Here is a 22,506-nt window from a genome sequence, read left to right as displayed (position 1 = left end):
TCTCTCTCTCTCTCTCTCTCTCTCTCTCTCTCTCTCTCTCTCTCTCTGCAGATGGACTGTAACAAAGCAGAGAAGTTTGATTTTGTAAGTTCCCTTGCTACTCAGCTCCTGGCTGCTTTTCTCGATGGCATGTTATCCTTTCCAAGTGTCCCAGTGCGTGGCTCTAACCCCACTTTGATAATGCACCAGCCCATACTAGAAGCTTTATTTCCAGAGGTGTGGGGATCTGTGGCCTCAGAGGGAAAAAGCCTCTTGAGTCCCTGCTATGATAAGGACTGAGGAGTTCAAAAAAGTTAGGCAGGCTAGTGTGTGTTTAGTAGAGGTTCTCTACTAAAGCATGTGCTGCCTTCCATGCTCCTTTTTCTCTTTTAGGTGTTACAGTATCTGAACAAAATGGCTGGGAACGAATACATGGGTTTCAGCAATGCTACGTAAGGCTCTGTTCATAGGATTGGATGAATACATTGTGGGGTGTGTTTGTGTGTGCATGTGTGTGATAGAGAAGGTGGGGGTGGTGATAAATCTTAAGAGCAAGAAATCCAGGGGAATTTTGGCCACATAGCTTCCTCAGAGTCCCTTCATTGACATGTTTACTTTGTAAAAACAACTTGTTCCATTTCTTTTTTTAAGTTTTTATTTTGAGAGGGTGCGTGTGTGCGCAAGCGTGAACAGGAGAGGGGCAGAGAAGAGAGAGAGAATCCAGGCAGGCTCTGCACTGTCAGCACAGAGCCAGACGTGGGGCTTGAATCCATGAACCATGAGATCATGACCTCAGCCAAAATCAAGAGTCTGACACTTAACCAACTGAGCCACCCAGGCATCCCTCCATTTCTACTTAGTACTTAAGAGAGGCAGTATGAGGGCTTATTCTTAAACCCTTTCTTGACGAGTCCCTCAAGGCTAAAATGCTCATCAGTTTTCCCAAACTAGATGACCCATTTTGGGTTTGGTTTGTTTTTTTATGCTTTACAATAAAGTTTTGCCCAGTGTTTCCTCAGGGTCAGAAGTTTCCTCCAGTATTACTGTGAGAATTTATACAGGGGCTGATTTAGTCTGACATGTGTGATCTAGTTCTGTCTCTCTCAAGGAAGGTATTTTTCCCCTCTCCTTACACCCACCCTCAAACATCAAGTACTAAATTCAGTGTTTGCTTCAGATTCCAGTCAGAGAAGGAAACAGGGGATCGGAATTATGCCATTGGCTACTATCTAAAGGAAAAGAAGGTAATTGGGAGAGGCCGGTATAGAAAGTCCCCGGGAATTCTGCAGCTGGTGGAAGGGCAACTGGGGCTGGGGACTTTGCTTGAGATCCTGGCAATGTGACAGGATCTGCTGATGGCCTGAAAAGAAATGCTCTCCCTTCTTCTTTCTTACAGTGCTTTCCTAAGGGGGTGGACATGATGGCTGCCCTTGATCTCTATTTCCAGGTGAGGAAACACTTCTGTTTAGCTCCGGGCCAAAGGAACAGGACAGACTGCCATCCTTCCTCTCACCCACAAGAGGGATGCTCCTTTTCAGTGGTTCTGGTGTCCTTCAGAAACACCAGGGGAACTTTTTGAAAGATCAGGATGCCCAGAACATTGCTCTAGACCCAAGAGCACAGTGTTCACATCCACACTGCACCCTCACCTCTGCCTTGTCTCCATAGCTGTGCTCCGTGGAGGTGACCTGTGAGTCAGGCAGTGTCATGGCAGCCACCCTGGCCAATGGCGGGATCTGCCCCATCACAGGAGAGAGCGTGCTGAGCGCTGAAGCAGTGCGCAACACCCTCAGCCTCATGCACTCCTGCGGCATGTACGACTTCTCAGGCCAGTTTGCCTTCCATGTGAGTGCTGCTGGCCCTGCCATCCATTTGCCACCAGTCCAGAGCCGAGACATGAGGACACGGAGTCTCTCAAAGTTGAGGATGGAAGCTTGTTCCCGCCTATCATTCAGTAGCTTCCAGCCAGGCAGTTAGGCTGAGAATCCTTAGGGGAGTTTGTCAAACACACCAAATCCCTCAAACACATCAATACATGATGCCGCAGCTTCTAAGCCACTCTTCTGCTGCTCTTCACGTGCCTGGCACTTCTCTAGGTCTCAGTTTAGATGCCACTTCCTCAGAGAGGCTTTTCTGACCATCCTGTCTCCAGTAGGCCCCCCTCCCACTTCAGTCTCTATCCCTGCACCCTACTTCATTTCTCCTGTGTTTTCCCACAAGCTGTGGTTATTTTTCTCTGTTGATGATGTATCTCCTACCACCAGAATGAAGTCAAATGATACTGTCCTAGTTCTAGGGCAGCATCAGGCACAGCATAGACACTCAACAAATATTTCCTTACTGAAGCCATTAATTTAAGGGAGAGAGGGCAGGAGATTAGTAAGGAAAGAAGCTAATTAACAAGCCAAAAGGTTGAGATGGATGTGGCTTTGCCTATGCAGTCATTTGGGATAGACTAACTTATTCATCTGGACCTGGGGGCACCTCTAGCTTATCCTCAGTTTCAACTTTGTCCCCAAGGTGGGCCTGCCAGCCAAGTCAGCTGTGTCAGGAGCCATCCTCCTAGTAGTACCCAATGTCATGGGAATGATGTGTCTGTCACCTCCACTGGACAAGCTAGGGAACAGCCACAGGGGCATCAGCTTCTGCCAGGTGAGTTACTTTGCATGTAGGACTTAATGTTTTTGAATGAGTAAATGAAACAATTTTGAGCTTCTACGAAGTGCAGGGAGTAAGTAAACAATCTCTTTGGCTTATGATTCTAGAAGTTGGTGTCTCTCTTCAATTTCCACAACTACGACAACCTGAGGCACTGTGCTCGGAAGTTAGACCCACGGCGTGAAGGGGGAGAAGTTCGGGTAAGGAAAACCCAAGGTGGCTTATAAGAATATTTCAGAATATAACATTCCATAATGCTTTAGCAATACCCTTGGCTAAGTATCTTTGTAGAACGGTCACAGGGCAGAGCTGGGCATGGGTGAGCTCAAAGTCACAGTTAATCTAAGGTGGGTATAATTTGTTTTCCAGAACAAGACTGTGGTGAACCTATTATTTGCTGCCTATAGTGGAGATGTCTCAGCTCTTCGAAGGTACTAAATAAACACACTAAAATACTCCTGGTCAGAGATCTCATTAGGAGTCAACACAGCAAAATAGTTAAGTGCTTCAGCTTTAGAGCCAGATAAAATAGCACAGATTGCATTTAAATGAGATTATTTTAGGGGCGCTTGGGTGGCTCAGTTGGTTAAGTATCCGACTTCCATTCAGGTCATGATCTTGCAGTTTGTGAATTCAAGCCCCGCATCAGGCCCTGTGCTGACAGCTCGGAGCCTGGAGCCTGCTTCAGATTGTGTCTCCCTCTCTCTGCCCCTCCCCCGTTTATGCTCTGTCTCTCTCAAAACTAAAAACACTAAAGAAAAAAATTTTTAAGGAGATTATTTTAAGTACAGTGACTGCCATGTGATAAGAATTTAATTAACAGTAGTCACTGTTAGGATTAACCTGGGTGTTAAGAGCAGAATCCTAGGAAGTAATTAAGGACCTTGCCTCAAGTAGATCACCAACATCAGCAAACATGTAGGCAGTGATGTTTCTGGAAGCATCACACCCGTCTGATTCGGGAGTAACAGTCTCATCTGGTTATAGAACATGATTACTCAGAGTCTACAGATCTTACCATAAGCTCTGTTTTACTTTTTCTGGAATCCATCCAGTCTGACCCCACTTCAGAAAAGACACTAGTGATTCTAGGCTGATCTGGGTAACTCTAGCTATTTTCCACCACCCTCAGGTTTGCCTTGTCAGCCATGGACATGGAACAGAAAGATTATGACTCCCGCACAGCCCTGCATGTTGCTGCAGCTGAAGGTATCTAAAAGTTAAATAAAAGGGGAAGACCTTTTCTTTATATATATATATATATATATATATATATATATATATATATTTTTTTTTTTTTAAAGTAAACTACTCCCAACATGGGCCTAAACTCACAACCTTGAGATCAAGAGTTGCATATTCTACTGACTGAGCCAGCCAGGCACCCCCTAAGAGCCTTTCTTTTCTAACAAGAGTAATCCCTATCGAATATGCCCTTAAGGCTACAAGGGAAGGAACTGGTTTTGTCCAGATGCCCTGCAGTTTGCAGGCCAACTATTATTGGGTGCTTCAGGGAGCAAAATGGGAAGAGGCCTTTCCCATTTTGGTTCAGACTCCAGCTGCCAAAAGTCTATACTAATGTTAACACCAAAAGGTTCAGGATCGGGGCGCCTGGGTGGCGCAGTCGGTTAAGCGTCCGACTTCAGCCAGGTCACGATCTCGCGGTCCGTGAGTTCGAGCCCCGCGTCAGGCTCTGGGCTGATGGCTCGGAGCCTGGAGCCTGTTTCCGATTCTGTGTCTCCCTCTCTCTCTGCCCCTCCCCCGTTCATGCTCTGTCTCTCTCTGTCCCAAAAATAAATAAAAAAAAAACGTTGAAAAAAAAAAATAAATAAATCTTTAAAAAAAATAAAATAAAAAAAAAACAAAAGGTTCAGGATCTGTGCCATCTCATTTTCCTTCTGCCCATATTCCTAGGACATATCGAAGTTGTTAAATTCCTGATTGAGGCTTGCAAAGTGAATCCTTTTGTTAAGGACAGGTGAGTAGGATTAAGGTAAAAGGAGGGCTGGGCAGCAGCTTTTCTCCCACTGCCCTCCAGCCACCACAGTCACTATTTAACCATAGCGTTCTCAATGTCTTCTTTGCCTGATCATGGGCTTTGTTCCTTTCAGGTGGGGCAACATTCCCTTGGATGATGCTGTGCAGTTCAACCACCTGGAGGTGGTGAAACTGCTTCAGGATTACCAGGACTCCTATACACCATCTGAGACTCAGGCCGAAGCAGCGGCTGAGGCCCTGTCCAAGGAGAACTTAGAGAGCATGGTGTGAGCATGGGGTGCACATACAGTACCTGCTCAAGAAATAGCATGACTGGCCACACACTTAACCCATAACCACCAAACATGCTATGGAGAGCCGCACTGCTTCAGTGGGGACCAAGACTTAGGCTACTGCTTTCTGTGAGAGTGAAAATACCCCATTCCCTTGGCAGACAGAGTATAGAGAAGTGCCTTGGTGGACCCATGCAGTAGAGCAATCCATGGAGACTGACTTTCTTTGAGGTACAGCCTAATGGTTTAGCCCACTCAAAATCATCCCAGGTCTTCACCCAGATCCCCTCTCCCTTTCCTTAAAAAGCATCATGAGAGAGACAGAGATGCTCTGGTAAAGGGGCCCTAGCCACCATGTACAGGTATGTATCCACAAAGGAAGTGGGACAGCTATGCACCAGACTTTAATAGTCTGGAGAGGTCTGCCCTCCTTAGCCAGGAAGTACTGCTGCTACTGCTAATTTTTTAGACAGAGAAAGTATTTTGTGCTCAAATAAACTTTAATTACACAAATTATAATTGTTAAGCCCAGTCCTTCTCTCTCTCCCACAGGGGCATCCAGCTGCGTCACCATCATAAAGGTAGAATAAGAGGGAACCACAAGGTCAGACAGAGCCCAAACAATACATATTTCACGTACATACTCATCCCACCACGTTTTCGTCGACCCTAAATACTACTCTAGGTTAACTGTATCCTAGAGTTGCTAGGATACAGCAACTGCTGGAGGGGGTGGAGGGGAGAGTGGGTGGTAATAGTGAGGGCATGGGTCTGAGCAGGCTCAAAAAGGGATTGTGCAAGACCTCAGGCCTCCCACCTCCCTCTGGAAGTTCCAACTGTGGCACAAGTATCTTGTCTCCTTTGATCATGGTTGTAACTGGCCCAATGATTATAATGGATTGACCAGATGTCAGGGATGTGCAGATTAAGGCAGATGGACTCTGGGTGGTGATAGCTGCAGCAGTGTGGGGCTGAGAGTCTGGCACTGAGGTACTAGGAAAGAAGGGCTCTGTTTCATTCAGAGACAGTAAAGAACTTCCTGGGGAGCCAGAGTCGACTCTGTATGTGCTACAGGGAAAGGGCCAAGTCATTGTACCACTCCTCCAGCCAGAGGTAGAAAGGATTTACTCTGGAGAGATTCTGTAGAGCCCCAAGGTGGGGGAAGGGGGGAATCACATAGGGGCAAAGGGAGGCAGAGGTATCACAGTGATGAATAAATTCAAAGTTGAAAGCTAAGACCCCAGGACTGAATGCAGTCTGAGGTCTGGGCACAGGGAGGCAGAGGGACCGAAGGAAGCCAGTCACATTAAGTACACTCAGGGTAGCCTAGGAAACTGGCAGTAGATTGGGGGAGGGGAGAGGGTGGCTGTGTGCCTAGTTTTCACAGGGTAGGGGAAAGGAAAAAGACTAAGATATTGCACAGAGGGCCTAACACTGAATTGCGGGAGTTGGAGGTTGCTTAGCGGCAAAATTAAAAGGCTTCAGACAGTTTCACCAGGAGGCTACCCAAGGAAGAGCATGATTGGGCACTCCAATGAAACACATACTAGAGGCCTTTAGGCACTTCAAGCCCTGAGTGGGTCAGCAGCTCTCCATCCCATAGGGCAAAGGCAGGTACCACTGGACCTCGGAAATCTGTCTGTAGCGTGTGGACCACAGCGACCCTGCTCACATCCACCAGGCTCAGCTTTTGGGCCTCACACTCCAGCAACAGCCCCACCTTCTCTGGCTGCCCCATGCCCTCAATAGGGGCTTTTTCGTTGGCCAACATGGTGTGCCACTTGCGCTGGGCATACGTGAACACCCAGGAACGATCGTCAACACCGATGCAGCTATCCCGGGACATATCCACATCTGCCACTCCTATTCGGAATTGGTGGGAGCGCTTCACTGTCACTTCCCAGTAGTGCCTGCCACTGGTGACTGCTGTGTCTGCCAGCACTACGGCCCATTCCCGGAAGCGCTCCACATTCAGGGCCAACTTGGTGGGCTCCAATCCTACTATGCCATACTTGACACCTGTGTCACCTCTGAAGAGCGCCAGGCTGCTGTGGGCGGTTTTTTCTTCCAGTTTGAAACTGATGCCTGTGAGCAGAGCAAAGAGATTAGATGATGACGAGGGCTAAACCCCTAGATCTAGTGATATATACGTATTACGATCTGAAACAGTCATGCGCTCACGAGGAAACAGAAAAAATGTCACGCGGGCAAGAGTGAGGCGCTTCAATATGGGCTTTCAGGCTGGAAAAGCCTCGGAATAAAAAAAAAAAAAAAAAAAAAGCCAGATTGTGTCCGGGGTTTGGACTCTCAAGACGAAAGCAGATCAGGGAGGGTAAATGACCCAAGGGGACTCTCAGGAATAACGGAAACCATTTTGGAGATAAAAGAGAGTAAAAGAGATAATCCTACCTCTGCGGGCTTCCGCGACGGCTACCCCCAATCGTTTAGCTCCCCAGCGGCACAAGAACAGGGAACGTGCAAAAGGCAGCGCCATCTTGCGCCAGGGATGAATAAGGCACGCCCTCTGGCCTGGGACCGGGCCATCTGCCCGCCTACTACTTTCCGACGTGGTGCGCGAAAGGCGGCCGCGCAGTGTGATGACGTAAGGGAGCCTGCGTCCAGCAGGGGAGCCGCCATCTTAGTGAAATGTGTTCTTGGTCCGCATGCGCTTGGTACGGTTTGTTTCGGTTTTTTCCCGGCAGTGCTGCTCACGTTCTTACCAAGTAGGACCTTTAGAAAGACGGTGTAGCAAGACGTCAAAAAGTATAGATTTTAGAATTAAATAGTAATCAGATTCAAACCTAGCTCCTCTATGTGACCTTGGGCAAATCACTTAATCTGATCCTTAAGTGTTCTCATTTGTAAAAAATAACCCTTTAGACCTTGACAAAAATTAAACGAGAGCATAACCTAGAATACAACTTGACAAATAACCACTAGGTTAAGTAGCAGGCTGTTTTATAATAATGTGTAAATACTGTAAACGTTGGTTTTTATATGTTCAGAGTTACTGGAGAAGGACTTTAAATCCCTACCCCGTATTTCTTTCCTGATTTGTATATCCCATTTGTATATCCAACAACCTATTAGAGATTTCTACCTGGATGTAGCCCACTCCCATCCCTCCCGTGACCTCAAACTTAACGTGTCTAAAACTTACTTTGTCTTCTTACACACCATTCCTCCTCCGCGTAGGTTCCCTGACCCAGTCCGCGTAGGTTCCCTGACCCTGTGAACTGCAACCCATAACCAACCAGTTGCCCAAGCCAGAAACCTGGAAGCCCTTGGATTTCTTTGTCTCCCTCACATATATCTGATGGTCGTTCAATCCCCATCACATTTCTCCCCTGGACTACTTACTGCATTAGCCGCCTAACGACTCCCACTCTCCCTAGGGCTGCCGAGAAGGGAACATTTAAAGGGGCAGCTACTTATCTCACCCATTAGATTCTTAAGAATGGGAATTAAGAATGGTTTCTTGAGAATTCTTAGGAATGGCGATTAAGCCCTTTGTTCTCTGTGACCTAAGGCCTCGGTTTTACCCTAAACACAGGGTAAGTACTGTTGTTTTTGAATTAGTAAATGAACGAGGATAAAGGGAGAAAGTGTTGCGATCACATTCTTGGAGTGCAATGACTGGTTCATTCTCTCCACCAGGGGTCAGCCTGGTCCAGCCTTCACACATCCTGCCTAAGGTGTCTGAGAAGAGCGGTTTATATTCCTCCTAAGCCTAGGAGCGAAGGCATGGAGGAGTGCATTCCTTCTGAAAAGTCCTGCTCTCTCAGTACTTTGTATTTTGGGGGTAATGAGAAGAAAGTTCCTGAGTTCTGTTTCTGTAGCTTTTCTCCTTTGTTTCCATCCTAGGTGTGAGAGCTGAAGCAATCATTGCAGATTTCTCACACTGTCACTTAGATACACCTCTGTTACTTTATTCCCTGCTGAGGAAATAGCTTCTTGCCTGTCATGTGTTGTATTATTTTACTTTCACAGACTGACCATCTATCTGATAAAAACTCACCTTCATCATTGAGATGATTTACCTACCTCGTTGCTAATGTACAAGTAATTAATTCTTAACGTTTCCATGCATAATAATTAAGAAATGATAGGGTTTCACTTGACATATGAAAGGGGAAAAGACATTCAAGGTGTAGGGAACAGCTTCTGCTAAAGCACTGGGTAATGAAACAGAATGAAGTATGTGAGAAGCCACAAGAAGCACAAAATTGGGGCGCCTGGGTGGCGCAGTCGGTTAAGCGTCCGACTTCAGCCAGGTCACGATCTCGCGGTCTGTGAGTTCGAGCCCCGCGTCAGGCTCTGGGCTGATGGCTCGGAGCCTGGAGCCTGTTTCCGATTCTGTGTCTCCCTCTCTCTCTGCCCCTCCCCCGTTCATGCTCTGTCTCTCTCTGTCCCAAAAATAAATAAAAAACGTTGAAAAAAAAAAAATTTAAAGAAGCACAAAATTGCCAGGGCCTCATGCTGCAGAGATATGGAGAACAGTTGGGAAAGTTGAGGGTAAATGATGAGGAGTCCTGTATTTATAGTAATGTATTTTAATTTGATGTTTATTTATTTATTTTGAGAGAAAGGGAGAGAAAGAATCCCAACTGCAATTCCAACTGCACTGGCAGTGCAGAGCCTGACTCAGGGCTTGATCTCAGGAACTGTAAGATCATGACCTGAGCCAGAATTAAGAGTCAGACGCTTAATCTCAAATACTTAACTGACTGAGCTACCCAGGCTCCCCATAGTAATGTCCTTCAGATGTTCAGGAGCTGTTGAAGGGACCCAGGGAAATGACAAATTACAGGTGTTTTTATAAAGATAAAGCTGACAGCAACATAGAGAATGAATTGGAGAGGGGATGAGACCAGAAACAGGGTCAAACAGGATATAGAGTTCTCAGGTGGGACATGGTGTGGGTTAAGTCACCTAAAAGATAGCGGGGCACCTGGGTGGCTCAGTCGGTTAAGCGTCCGACTTCGGCTCAGGTCATGATCTCACAGTCAGTGAGTTCGAGCCCCGCATCGGGCTCTGTGCTGACAGCTCAGAGCCTGGAGCCTGCTTCAGATTCTGTGTCTCCCTCTCTCTCTGACCCTCCCCCGTTCATGCTCTGTCTCTCTCTGTCTCAAAAGTAAATAAACATTAAAAAAAAAAAGTCATCTAAAAGATAGAATTGGTAGAGTTCTGGTGGTGACTGGTTAGGTGAAAATGGGAGGATAGGGGAAGGAATCAAAGCTGATTCATAGGTTTCTGATTTAATGATTGGATACAGAAGAAAAGCATGTTTGAATGGGGGGAAGATAATCCATTCTGTTTCAGACAGGCTGTATTTGAGGTGTCCATAGGACACGCAGGTGAAAATTTTCTGTAAATATATAGATATAAATTTTGAGGGAGAGGGGTGCCTGGGTAGCACAGTTAGTTAAGCATCCAGCTCTTGATTTCGGCTAGGTCATGAGTTCAAGCCCTGCATCAGGCTCTGCATGGATGATGCGGAGCCTGCTTGGGATTCTGTTCTCTCCTTCTCTCTGCCCCTCCCCAGCTTGTGGGCATTCTCTCTCTCTCTCTCTCTCTCTCTCTCAAAATAAATAAACTTTGAAAAAAAATTTTTTTAATTAAAAAAATAATTTTTGAGGGAGAGCAGACATAGGTGAAGTCATCCAAGGATAGGATGTCAATAGCATAAGTAGGGAATAAACTGTGCAGTCCTAGGGAAAACCAGTACGTGAGATAACACATATACTATTAAGTACTTAGAACAGAACCTAACCATAGTGAGCACTGGTCTCCCTGGCTTAGAGTTGTATCTGACTCCCTAGGAAAAGAAGGGGAGAAGGAGCCAAGTACAGGATGTTTCAGTCTATTTTCATTCTGTTTCTTGAATTAGCCCATTTCTAATATGTGGGAGCTCTCACCTGATCCAAGTGCTAATTGGAGCCCTTAACTATGGATGGGAGAGGGATGATGCACAGAGCTTGGTGATTGTTCTGGACTTTGCCAGGAGTCAGCAGTCAGCAAAGCATAACCAGAGAAAGAGAGAGAAGGGGGGCCCTCAGGAGCTAGCCAAAGGGGCTGCTAGGCTGGCGTGTGCTATGCTGGGGCCTTTGTCCTATGAAACTGTCCACACAATGGAGCTGGGTTACATGCTGAATTGGCATTCTGAATATGGGGCTGGGATAGAGATTCCACATGGTAGATGGAGAGATGGAAGTTCACCCAACCCCTCAGGACCATATCTCGATTCACCCACATTGTAATTGCCAGAGAGGATGTTCAATACTTGATAATCATAAATTATGTATATATCTGATTAATTCATGAATCAGTTCATTTACATTTTAAGGCAGCTAACTTAATGTGTATATTGCCAGGGTATATCTCATTTGATCCTGATACAATCCTGTTAGGTCAGCAGGTTAGATATATATTTTTTTAAGTTTATTTATTTTTTAGAGAGAGAGAGAGACAGAGCAAGTGGGGGAGGGGCGGAGAGAGAGAATCCCAAGCAGGCTCTGCACTGTCAGCATGGAGCCCAGCGTGGGGCTTAAACTCACAAACAGATCATGACCTGAGCTGAAACCAAGAGTCAGATGCTTAACTGACTGAGCCACCCAGGTGCCCCAGCAGGTTAGATATTTTTATGAAACTCAGACCTAGGTTATTCTTTAGGTCATGATGATATGGACTGGCCAGGGAGCAACTTCAGAGAGGTAGTAAACTGGTCCTGGATAACCTCAGAGGTGGGTATGGTAATTACATGAAACCCCTGTGGAGAAATGAAACAAGACAAACAGCTCTGCCTGCAGATTCTCTGAGATTTATAGATGCACTCACTACCTAATATTATGGATTATACTTCTTATGGCACCTCTAGGAGACTGAGAAATGGAGCCTTCTTTATGGAAGAGGGTATAGTGAACTTAGGATCCCTAGCCCCAGGAATATAAAGAGGTTGGAAGGCTGATTGTTAGTAATCCAGAGATAATTCAGTCTACTGTAGAGATATTTGAGACTCTAAGATGATCACTACTACAAGTTACAAAATAACTTTGTAATTACTCCAAGTTTGTTATTTTACAAATCCTATTTCTCCACTTTCATAGTTCTTAGTAGGAAAAAAATTCAAAAATTGTGTATGCTTATTTAAGGCCAGAAGAGAGAAGTCAGAGAATCTAGAATTAAAAATTCTGGCAACCCCTGAAAAGAGCCCCAAATACAAGAATGAAGTAGAGTGATAACACAAAAAGCGAACAAGCTAACCAGAAAAGAAGACAAAGACAAATTAGGGTCTGTCCTGGGTGATCCCAAGAGTGTTAGACTCCAGGAATCCCCTCCACTCCCAGGCAGTTTTCCTCAAAGGAACTTTCTTTTGCAGATTCCAATGGCCTGATTGCCAATTCAGCCTTGATACTTTCGTGTTGGCTTGCTCTGTTTCTGGTGAGGAATGGAAATATTCTTACCTTGCCTTCCCTGGAATTCTTATTGTCTTCCAGATCCTCACTTTAGCTTTCCTCTTTACCTCTCTGGCTCCCGAAACCCAGGTTTATAAAGATGATTAGGAAGTGGAAGGATGAGTCTCTACCTTCACTGTAAGCACCTCTGGTGGACAGAAGCCATTATAAGCTCTTGCTCCTCCCTGAGTGAGTTTGGGTCAGAGGGCTAAAAAGGAAGAAAGAGCTTAGTATAGGAGAGAGAAGGGCTAAGGCTGGGGATAGTGGATGCTTAGGTGTGAGTATAAAAGTCTAAGGCTCCCTTATGGAGACCACTGACTGGGTAGGGGTAGCAGGTTGAGGGATGAGGTTCCTCTCTATTGGCTGAAGGGAGGACATGAGATGTTCTCTAATCACAAGAGTAGAGCTCTCACCTCTCTGGCTGCCTCCTCCTCCAGAAAAAGCACCTGAAACACTTGCTCCTCATCCCAACTCCACTCACTTAGACCTAGAAAAGCAGTCTCCAAACTGGAGCAGGACACCAAACAGAGACTCTGAGCCTGACTGGCAAAATTATGATCTAGGAGATAAGATTCCTGCAGAGAGGAGAAACCACCATCTTTTTCCATAGACTCCTTCCTTCTGAGAACCTTCTGAGGAAACAGAACTTTCCTCTTCTCTGTTGTTAAATTCTAGTCTAAGCCAGTGGGGGTCTGTTTTCTGACCACTCCCTTATTCTGTCTTTTAGTACTTCCTTCCTTGCACAACAGGTGCTGGGGGAGGGGCAGTGCAGGATGAAGTGGCGGAGGCCTGGTTGGGAGAGTTTTTTGAGGGGGTGGGGGACAGAGAGAGGTGGAGAAGGAGAGATATGAGAGACCAGTGGGGAGAAGAGTGGAGCAGACAGCCAGCCTGATCTTTCCTTCCCTCCCCTACGTACCCCCAAGACCTATAGAGCCAACGGTTTGGGAGAGATGTGCTGGCTGAAGGCCTGGGCATCCTGGTCTTTGTAGGGGCTGTTCTTAGGGCCTCATGCCCCAGTGGTAGCTCTGTGCTAGGCACAGTCCCTCAACCTTGCCTGAAGAACTGGTGGTGGTGAGCATGGCACAGATTTTTGATGTGGGCCCACACCCAAATCCTGCCCTCACTCTGGTACTGCTCTGTACCAATTGGCTTGCCCCCTCTAGGGGGTTGTCCTATGTCCTGTCCCAGAGCACAGCAGCCATGTTGACATCTGTCCTTTTCTACTTAGCACTGCCCCAGGTGGCTATAGCCCAGCTAGCCATCCAGGTAAGCAGCAGTCTCCACCTTCCTGAATAGGGTGACACTAGGTAGGTAATAAGGGTGGATGGCTGATAAGACTTTAAGGAATGAACAAAAGAGGGGGCACCCCTGCTCGGTGCATCCTCTCATTTAGCCACCTTCAGTATGATGCAAATAGGTCAGTGAGTTAGGCTCAAGCAACTCAAGAATTTCGGTGACTTGCTGCAGATCCTTTGCTTAAAGCTTCCTTGGTGGATAGATGGTAGGGCCTGGGGGGGAGCAGATGGGGAGATGTTTGTGTTCTCTCACCCTGGTCCTAGCATCTCTGGTCTCATCTATGAGCGGGAAGGGTCATAGGCCAGGGTCTGAGCTTGGAGTTTTTCTCCACTATCCAGCAGGTACTCACCATGTGTGCTGTGGCTCACCAGCAGTGATTGGAAGCCGGTGGGCCAGGCAGTCTGGCAGTGGGATTCTCAGTGACTGCTGGAGCACTGGTATTGGTAAGAACCCAGCCCATACCAAGCAGGAGCGTAGGGAAGGCTGGATTCCACTCCTCAAGGGAGACACAGCTGGGGTTTTTTGTTTTTGTTTTGTTTGTTTTGTTTTGTTTTTAAAGATAGGTTAATAGAAAACAATAGGTATTCTAGTTATATGTAAATCTATGCAAAAACTCGAATGAGTTTTTGAGAGCTCATATTGAATTTGAAAGCTTGGCATTCAGCTAAGTGGCCAATATGAAAGGAAATGGACCAGGGTTCAGTTCTCCATGAGATTCTTATCAATATCTGATGAGGAATAAAGAGTAGAAGTTGGGGCACCTATCTGACTCAGTCAGTGGAGCATGTGACTCTTGTTCTTGGGGTCATGAGTTTGAGCTCCACGTTGGGCAGAGATAGAGAGGGAAAGAAGGAGAAGGAAAGAAAGAAAGAAGTTGATAGCTTCAAAAAGGAAATCTAACCATTGTATTTGCTGTCTATAAGGGCACCAAATTAACTGCACTTTGCCCTTCTGTTCTTTATTATAAGAGGCTGTAGGGTTGGTGGTTAGGGATAAGTTCTTGCTGTTAATAAAACCCTCATCAAATGTCTCCATTTATTAAGTGCTTTATTCTGTACCAGGCAGCATATTAAGACTTTACCTATGTTATGTTATTTGATCCAGAGGAAACTGAGGCTCGGAGAGCTTACATTAATTTATTCAACAAAGATTTATTTACTGTCTCCTGTGTGTCAAGCATGGGGTTTGTAGTGGTGAACAAATCAGACGCATCCCTGCCCTCTTGGAATTTATATTTAATGGGGATAACTTTAGCCAGGATGTTTGTTGTTGCTGTTGTTTGTTATGGATTTCAAGTGCATGCAATATTCCTTTGTTTATTACATCCCCTCCTCATTGGCTTATATTTGCCTCCCCGTAATTTTTTTTTTTTTTTTTTAAGCAACAGGCCAAAGTTTATTAGAGTATAAGAAAGGAAGAGTAGTAGGAAAGCTCCTTTTACCGAGAAGGGGCATTGGAAGGTGAATACCTCAGTTTGTTTGTTTGTTTTTAAATAATAAACTAAGCACCATTATTTTTTTAAGTAATTTCTATGTCCAATGTGGGGCTTGAACTCATGACCTCAAGATCAGGAACCTCATGTTCCACTGACTAAGCCAGCCAGGCACTCCAATTAAGCACCATTACTAACCAACCATGTAACAGAAAAACTGGAACCTTTTTGAAATCACAGAAATCTACATGTATGTATGTAAATATTCCAGTTCATCCCCTCCTCCCACACACTTGAAGTAAACACCATCCTGAAGCCTGTGTTCATCATTCTTTGTGGGGTTTTTTGTAGTAGTTTCATTTCATCTATATGTGTTCTGAAAGCATATTTTTATTTTAGATTTTTTTAACTTTACTTTTTCTTTCTTTCTTTCTTTCCTCCTTTCTTTCTTTCTTTCTTTCTTTCTTTCTGAGAGAGAAACAGAGTGTGAGCAGGTGAGGAGCAGAGAGGGGGACACAGAATCTGAAGCAGGCTCTAGGCTCTGAGCTGTCAGCACAGAGTCCAATGTGGGGCTCAAACCCATGAACCATGAGATTATGACCTGAGCTGAAGTCGGACACTTAACTGGCTGAGCCACCCAGGCGCCCCATTTTTTTTTGAATGTTATTCCTTTTTTTAATTTAATTTTTAATTTAATTTTATTTTAGAGAGAGAGAGCATGAATGGGGAAGCAGGGCAGAGGGAGGGAGGGGGAGAGAGAGAGAGAGGAGAATATCTCCACACTGAATGTGGAGCCCAATGTAGGGCTTGATCCAATGATCCTGGGATCATGACTTGAGCTGAAATCAAGAGTCAGACACTCAACCGACTGAGCCACCCAGGTACGCCTGAACTTTATATATATATATATTATATATAATTATAATATATATATAATAATAATATATAATATATATATATATATATTTTTTTTTTTTTTTTTAAAGTAAGCTTCATACCCAGTGTGGAGCCCAATGCAGGGCTTGAACTTACAACCCTGAGATCAAGACCTGAGCTGAGATCAAGAGTCACACACTTAACTGACTGAGCCACCCAGGCATCCCTAATTTTTTTTTTAATTTTTTTTTAACGTTTATTTATTTTTGAGACAGAGAGAGACAGAGCATGAACAGGGGAGGGTCAGAGAGAGAGGGAGACACAGAATCTGAAACAGGCTCCAGGCTCTGAGCAGTCAGCACAGAGCCCGACGCAGGGCTCGAACTCACGGACTGCGAGATCGTGACCTGAGCTGAAGTCGGCCGCTTAACCAACTGAGCCACCCAGGTGCCCCAGATCCTAAGTTTTTTTGTTTTGTTTTGTTTTGTTTTTTGTTTTCTTTATTTTTTTTAACGTGTATTTATTATTGAGAGACAGAGAGACACAGAGCATGAGCAGGGAAGGGGTAGAGAAAGAGAGGAAGACACAGAATCTGAAGCAGGTTCCAGGCCCTTAGCTGTTAGCACAGAGCCTGACATGGGGCTCGAACTCACGAACTGTGACATCATGACCTGAGCTGAAGTCGGTCACCCAACCAACTGAGCCACCCAGGTGCCCCTCCTAAGTTTTTTTTAAGTAATCTCTGCAATCCAATGTGGGGCCCAAATGCACAACCCCAAGATCTAGGGTTGCATGCTCTACCAACCGAGCCAGACAGGTGCCCTGATTTTTTTTTAACTTTACAAAAAGGTTATGCCATGTATAATCATCAGGGACTTTTTTTTTTTTACTTGATATTGTATTGCTAAAATACATCCCTATTATTGAGTATCACTGCAATAGTTCACTCATTTTGACTGCTGAATAATTTTCCATTGTGTGAAATATATGTGTGTATATATATATACCTAAAGGGAGAGAGAGAGAGAGAGAGAGATCACTGTCTATACATCCATTCTCCCATTGATGGGTATTTGGGTTGCTTTAAGTTTTTTTTGCTATTGTGAATAGTGCTGCTCTCAGTATTCTTGTACATGTCTGCTGGTGCAGGTATAGAAAAGTTCCTCTTGGGTATATACATGAGAAGCGAAATTCCTGGGTCAGAAAGTATGTTTATTCATCTTTTTTTAATGTTTATTTATTTGAGAGAGAGAGAGAGAGAGAGAGAGAGAGAGAGAGCATGTGCACAGGGGAGAGGCAGAGAGAGGGAGACAGAGGATCTGAAGCAGGCTCCACACTGACAGCAGAGAGCCCAATGTGGGACTCAAACTCACCAACTGTGAGATCATGACCTCAGCCAAAGTTGGATGCTTAATTGACTGAGCCACCCGGGCGCCCTTGTTTGTTCATCCTTATAAGATGGTGTTATACTGTGTTCCCGAGTGATTATTCTAATTTACACCCCCACCAGGAGTCATAACTAGTTCTGTCACTTTGTATTCCCATCCACATCTGAACCAAAGTATCTATTGCCAAATTCTCTGCTCTTAACACCATGATGGTTAAAGGACTACCTTCTGTCCTGTCCAGGGGTCCTTTCCCAGAAGCAGTGTGAACACTGCATATTCACTAACAGAGGTGACTGGGAACTGGGAGCATCTCTGAGTCAAGTGCAACAAGGGTTACAGGGCCTGAAGTGAGGAGATTGGTGGGGCTTCTAGAACCCAAGAGACTCCATAGATCTCTAATGGATTGTTCTTCTTCCATGAATTTGGGAGCTTCAGTCTCCTCTGACCTGTTCTCAGCAACTCTTCCTACATATGGGTGGGTTAGATGCACTCTCTGCCTTTGCTGTAACTGTTCCTATTTATCCCCAAGCTAGATATTGGAGGAAGAGACGAGCATAGGCCATTATCTGTGTTCCTCCTCTCTCCTCACAAGTGTACTGGATGGGACCAATGCTAGTGACCAATACTGCAGACCTCTCCTTCAAATTTTTGCTCTCTTCTGGGGCTTCATGGGAAAAGTTTGTGGCCTATATGACTTGCCACAGTATAGAGATGCTGGAGCCTACCAGTATGTCCCATTGTGCCTTCTCTACCATCTCCCAGCACTCATCTCTAGGTCCCAAGTTCATCACCAAACTTGAGCACAACTGAACCTCGTTCCCCATGCTCTCCTTTCCCATTTTATCCTTTTCTCTCTCCAGACACCCCCATCCTCAGATTTTTCCCTAGGGATTAAGATTTAAGACCCTAATGTCCTGATTACGACCATATTAGGAGGCATTAGACCCTCCCACTTGTTCATAGTCATGACTCTGTTTCTTTCTTTTTAGTACTTCTTGCCAGGACCTTGTAAGTTAGGAAAGATGAAGTATAAGCTGATTCTGAAATTTAACTACTAACCCTTTTCCCCCTCCTCAGGCCCACACCCCCAGCCTATCCATGGAAGATAGCTTCTTCCTCCTAACTGTCTTTGTGGTTTAAAAGGCCAGGCTGAGGGTTTGGAAAGGAAGGTGCTGGCATGGGTTGGGGGTGGGGAACCTGGGCTTCGAGAAAACCAGACACAGCAGAACTATTCTGTCCCAGAGCTGCAGGGTCCACAGATTCCAGACCAAACCAACCAATGGGCAAAGGCCCTCTAATCCCAGAGAACTAAAGAATTCTCTTCAGTTATCCAACTTCCCTGCTGGACCCCACTCCTGACCCCCACCCCCACCCTTACCCCTGCCCGACTCAGAGGAGACTGAAGGTCCTCAGGAGCACAGTCTTATACACCATGAAGTGAACTCAGTCTGACTGACCTTCCAAGCAGAATTGAGGAATGTTCTAATACAGATGACAGTCAGGACCATGAACTCCAACTTTGACACAAAGGGAAGGACAGACTTTTATAGTCCCCCTATTCTTGGTCCCTTCCTCTCAGAGCCTCTCCAGCCCTGACACTACCCCCACCCTAACACCTATGGCTCTGCTCATCTCCCAGTGGAAGAGGGAGGGAAAATCCAACAGCTTTAACAGATGCGTAAGTGTGGGCCCAGCCCTCCACAGCTGTGAAGGGGTTAAGAGGCTGGACCAGCCACTTCAGCCTGCCCCTCCCAGGGATTAAGAGTCCTCTATAAAGGGGACTGTCCACCCAGATCAGGCCAGGGGGGCATCAGGGACCCAGGCATTGTGCCCATCCCCCCTGCCATGTGGGAACTGCGGTCAGCCTCCTTCTGGAGGTCCATATTTGCTGAGTTCTTTGCCACCCTCTTCTATGTCTTTTTTGGACTAGGGGCTTCACTGCGTTGGACCCCTGGACCCCTGCATGTTCTGCAGGTGGCTCTGGCCTTTGGCCTGGCCCTGGCTACGCTGGTGCAGGCTGTGGGCCACATCAGTGGAGCCCATGTCAATCCTGCAGTCACTTTTGCCTTTCTTGTGGGTTCCCAGATGTCGCTGCTCCGTGCCTTCTGCTATATGGCAGCCCAACTCCTGGGAGCCGTGGCTGGAGCCGCCGTGCTGTATAGTGTTACTCCGCCTGCCGTTCGAGGAAACCTAGCACTTAATACGGTAATGGTCAGCTAAGTGGGGCTGGAGGAACCTGGTACCCTGATTCCCTGCCTGGTGGTGGCCGATTGGATCCTCAGGGGGCTGGGACATTTGTGTGTGTGTGTGTGTGTGTGTGTGTGTGTGTGTGTGTGTGTGTGTTTCAAAGGTAGTTTGCAGGACTAAGGAAGGAGTAAGGAAGGCAAAAAGCCCTGGACTGTCTCAAGAAACCTGAGTTCTGATCTCAACTTTTCTTCCAACTCCTTGCAGGTTCTTAAGGAAACTTATTTTACCTTATGGGGCATCAGTTTCCTTATCTGTATAAATGGGCATAGTTATTTCCACCATGAAGGAGTATTAGGAAAAAATAAGAAACAAATACTGTGAAGAATACAGAAACAATTACTGTGAAGGTGGTTGTATTATCCTTCCTCTCCAGTCAACTGATGCCATAAGGGGGTTCCTGTACGGGAAGCCTTGAGGAGGTGACATTGTGGTAACCCTAATGAGCTGCCTCCTTTCTTCTTCCTTTGCCCAGTTGCACCCTGGGGTAAGTGTGGGCCAGGCCACCACGGTGGAGATCTTCCTGACACTCCAGTTTGTGCTCTGCATCTTTGCCACATACGACGAGAGGCGGAATGGCCGCCTGGGATCTGTGGCCCTCGCTGTTGGCTTCTCCCTCACCCTGGGTCATCTCTTTGGGGTAAGCAGGAGAAAGAATCAACTTCTTGTTTAAGGATTCCAGGGCCCCTAAACCTTTCCTAACTTTTAAATTTCTTTTTGCCCACCTCACTGTCAAACATGAACATAATCCACCTGACTCAGTCAGCACAGAGGAATCAACATTGTTCTATTCCTCTTTTGTGACCACTACATCTGGTCATTCTTGCCCCCAAAGTAGAAATGTACGCATCATGGGGAGATGTGGGCTTTGCCTATGGATCTATCGTCTGTCCCCGATGAGGCATCAGTGCCTTCATTCCATTGTGGAACCCCCATGAAGCCTGTGCTTCCCTACTTGCTGCTGGCTGGAGGCAAGGTGCCAGCCCTCAAGGACATGTGGGTTGCGGGGAGAGAAGCTGGGGTGGAGTAGGGGAAAGTGTCTCAATTATGACTGTGTCTTTTGCAGATGTATTATACTGGTGCAGGCATGAACCCTGCCCGCTCCTTTGCTCCTGCCATTCTCACCAGAAACTTCACCAACCACTGGGTAAGTAAGGGGAGAGGGACAAGGTCCTGAAGCCCTCCTGGATGGGTGTGGGCTGCAGGTTCCATGTTCGGCTCCTACCTTTCATCTGGATGTGTTAACTGCTTTACCAGCACTCAGCTAAAGGGGCTGTCACAGTTTGGCATGTCTATGGGAGCAGGATTCATTATTTTGCTAGAAAGAGAGGTTCTTGTTCATATTGTTCCTTCACTGGTTGGTCAAGGGATTTTTACTAAGTATCCACGGGATTCTAAACCTAGCACTGTGAGGACAGACAACTAAACAGGAAGTCAGAAACTTCTACTCTCAGAGCTCAGGATATGTGTAAGTAGAGATAGGCCTGGGCCTCATTCCAGTTCTGGCACATTATTGGCCTTGTGTGTGACCATGGCAAATGGTTCAGTCATTCTGCACCCCGGTTTCCTTAGCATAAAATGAGGTGTTATGAAAAATAAGTATGAAAGTTATATGTGTGAAACATTTAGCACAAAATCTGGCATGGAATAAGTCCTCAATAAAAATTGGTTATGTTTCTGTTGTTTGGCCAAATGCCAGACAAACATACAGAAATAATTTTCAAAAATTTAAAAGCTGTACCCTTGTTTTCATGGCATCATTATTCATAATAGCCAAAAGGTGGAAGCAACCCAGTGACCCTCGTAAATGAATGGATAAACAAAATGCAATATGTACATACACTGGAATAATATACAGCCTTAAAAAAAGCAAAGTCTTACTCATGCTACAACCTGGATAAACCTTGAGGACGTTATGCTACATGAAATACACCAGTCACTGTATAATTCCGCTTATGTGAAGTATCTAGCGTAGTCAAATTCATTGAAACAAAGCAAAACAATAGTTGACAGGGGTTGGGAAGAGGGAGCAATGGGGAGCTATTATTTAATGTGTATAGAGTTTCAGGTTTGCTAGATGAACAAGTTCTGGAGATTTGTTGTACAACAATGTGAATATACGTAACACTACTGAACTGTACACTTAAAAATGGTTAAGATGAGGGGCACCTGGGTGGCTCAGTTGGTTAAGCATCTGACTCTTGGTTTCGACTCAGGTCATGATCTCACGGTTCAGGAGTGGAAGCCCTGCATCGGGCTCTGTGCTAACAGTGTGGAGCCTGCTTGGGATTCTCTCTCTCCCTCTGCCCCTCACACTGCTTGTGCTCTGTCAGTCTTTCTCTCTCAAAATAAATAAATAAACTGAAAAAAAAAGAAATGATTAAGATGATACATTTTATGTGTTTTACCACGAGTAAAAAATTTTTCAAAGCAATATATAAACTAGTGCAAATTGATAAAAAATAGAATTTATATGTGCTGAGATGTGGGATAAAGGAGTAATTTGGTGAGTCAGAAAAGAAATGGTAAGTTTTGAGGTACTGGCACTGAAGCAGTTTAGAATTTAAAAACAAACAAACAAACACTGATTTCTGCTTAAATAGTTCCCAGTTTATGTGCCAAGTGCAGATGTCTGTTTTCCACCCATAGAGTTGGAAAAAGAATAGCCTTGCTCTTTTTTGTTGTTGTTGTTTAATTTTTTTCTTTTAATTTTTTTCAATGTTTATTTATTTATTTATTTATTTTATTTTTTTTTTTATTTTTGGGACAGAGAGAGACAGAGCATGAACGGGGGAGGGGCAGAGAGAGAGGGAGACACAGAATCGGAAACAGGCTCCAGGCTCCGAGCCATCAGCCCAGAGCCTGACGCGGGGCTCGAACTCACGGACCGCGAGATCGTGACCTGGCTG

The 22,506-nt window shown here is 45.6% G+C and overlaps 3 protein-coding genes across 4 annotated transcripts in view; 2 read left to right on the top strand and 1 right to left on the bottom strand.

Moving 5' to 3' along the window:
* The window catches only part of GLS2 (glutaminase 2), a 15,014-nt gene extending 9,749 nt beyond the window's left edge, over positions 1 to 5,265 (top strand). The window contains exons 8-18 of the mRNA XM_049627356.1: positions 52 to 84; positions 373 to 431; positions 1,157 to 1,223; positions 1,376 to 1,426; positions 1,648 to 1,824; positions 2,500 to 2,631; positions 2,745 to 2,837; positions 3,007 to 3,068; positions 3,770 to 3,846; positions 4,552 to 4,615; positions 4,749 to 5,265. Of these exons, the coding sequence (XP_049483313.1) occupies positions 52 to 84; positions 373 to 431; positions 1,157 to 1,223; positions 1,376 to 1,426; positions 1,648 to 1,824; positions 2,500 to 2,631; positions 2,745 to 2,837; positions 3,007 to 3,068; positions 3,770 to 3,846; positions 4,552 to 4,615; positions 4,749 to 4,905 (972 nt within the window). The 3' untranslated portion in view covers positions 4,906 to 5,265. The remainder of the gene's footprint in view (positions 1 to 51; positions 85 to 372; positions 432 to 1,156; positions 1,224 to 1,375; positions 1,427 to 1,647; positions 1,825 to 2,499; positions 2,632 to 2,744; positions 2,838 to 3,006; positions 3,069 to 3,769; positions 3,847 to 4,551; positions 4,616 to 4,748) is intronic.
* An 87-nt stretch (positions 5,266 to 5,352) lies between these two features.
* On the bottom strand, positions 5,353 to 7,551 carry SPRYD4 (SPRY domain containing 4). The gene is made up of 2 exons (XM_049627387.1): positions 7,317 to 7,551; positions 5,353 to 6,992 (listed from the first exon to the last, which is right to left on the bottom strand). Exons 1-2 carry the CDS (start codon positions 7,399 to 7,401, stop codon positions 6,454 to 6,456), a joined length of 624 nt encoding a protein of 207 aa, XP_049483344.1. The 5' UTR covers positions 7,402 to 7,551; the 3' UTR covers positions 5,353 to 6,453.
* MIP (major intrinsic protein of lens fiber) overlaps positions 7,534 to 22,506 on the top strand; it is a 16,824-nt gene continuing 1,851 nt past the window's right edge. The window contains exons 1-4 of one of the 2 annotated variants that reach the window (XM_049627378.1): positions 7,534 to 7,579; positions 19,439 to 19,558; positions 20,073 to 20,237; positions 20,664 to 20,744. In XM_049627378.1, the coding sequence (XP_049483335.1) occupies positions 7,571 to 7,579; positions 19,439 to 19,558; positions 20,073 to 20,237; positions 20,664 to 20,744 (375 nt within the window). In that variant the 5' untranslated portion in view covers positions 7,534 to 7,570. Of the gene's footprint in view, positions 7,580 to 19,198; positions 19,559 to 20,072; positions 20,238 to 20,663; positions 20,745 to 22,506 lie in introns of those variants that run through there. The other variant, XM_049627377.1, reaches the window with a different exon arrangement.

The sequence above is a fragment of the Panthera uncia genome, chromosome B4 (genome assembly GCF_023721935.1).
Source record: "Panthera uncia isolate 11264 chromosome B4, Puncia_PCG_1.0, whole genome shotgun sequence".
Classification (NCBI taxonomy): domain Eukaryota; kingdom Metazoa; phylum Chordata; class Mammalia; order Carnivora; family Felidae; genus Panthera; species Panthera uncia.
Note: the sequence above shows the minus strand (reverse complement) of the source record. Positions and strands in the feature narration are given on the sequence as shown.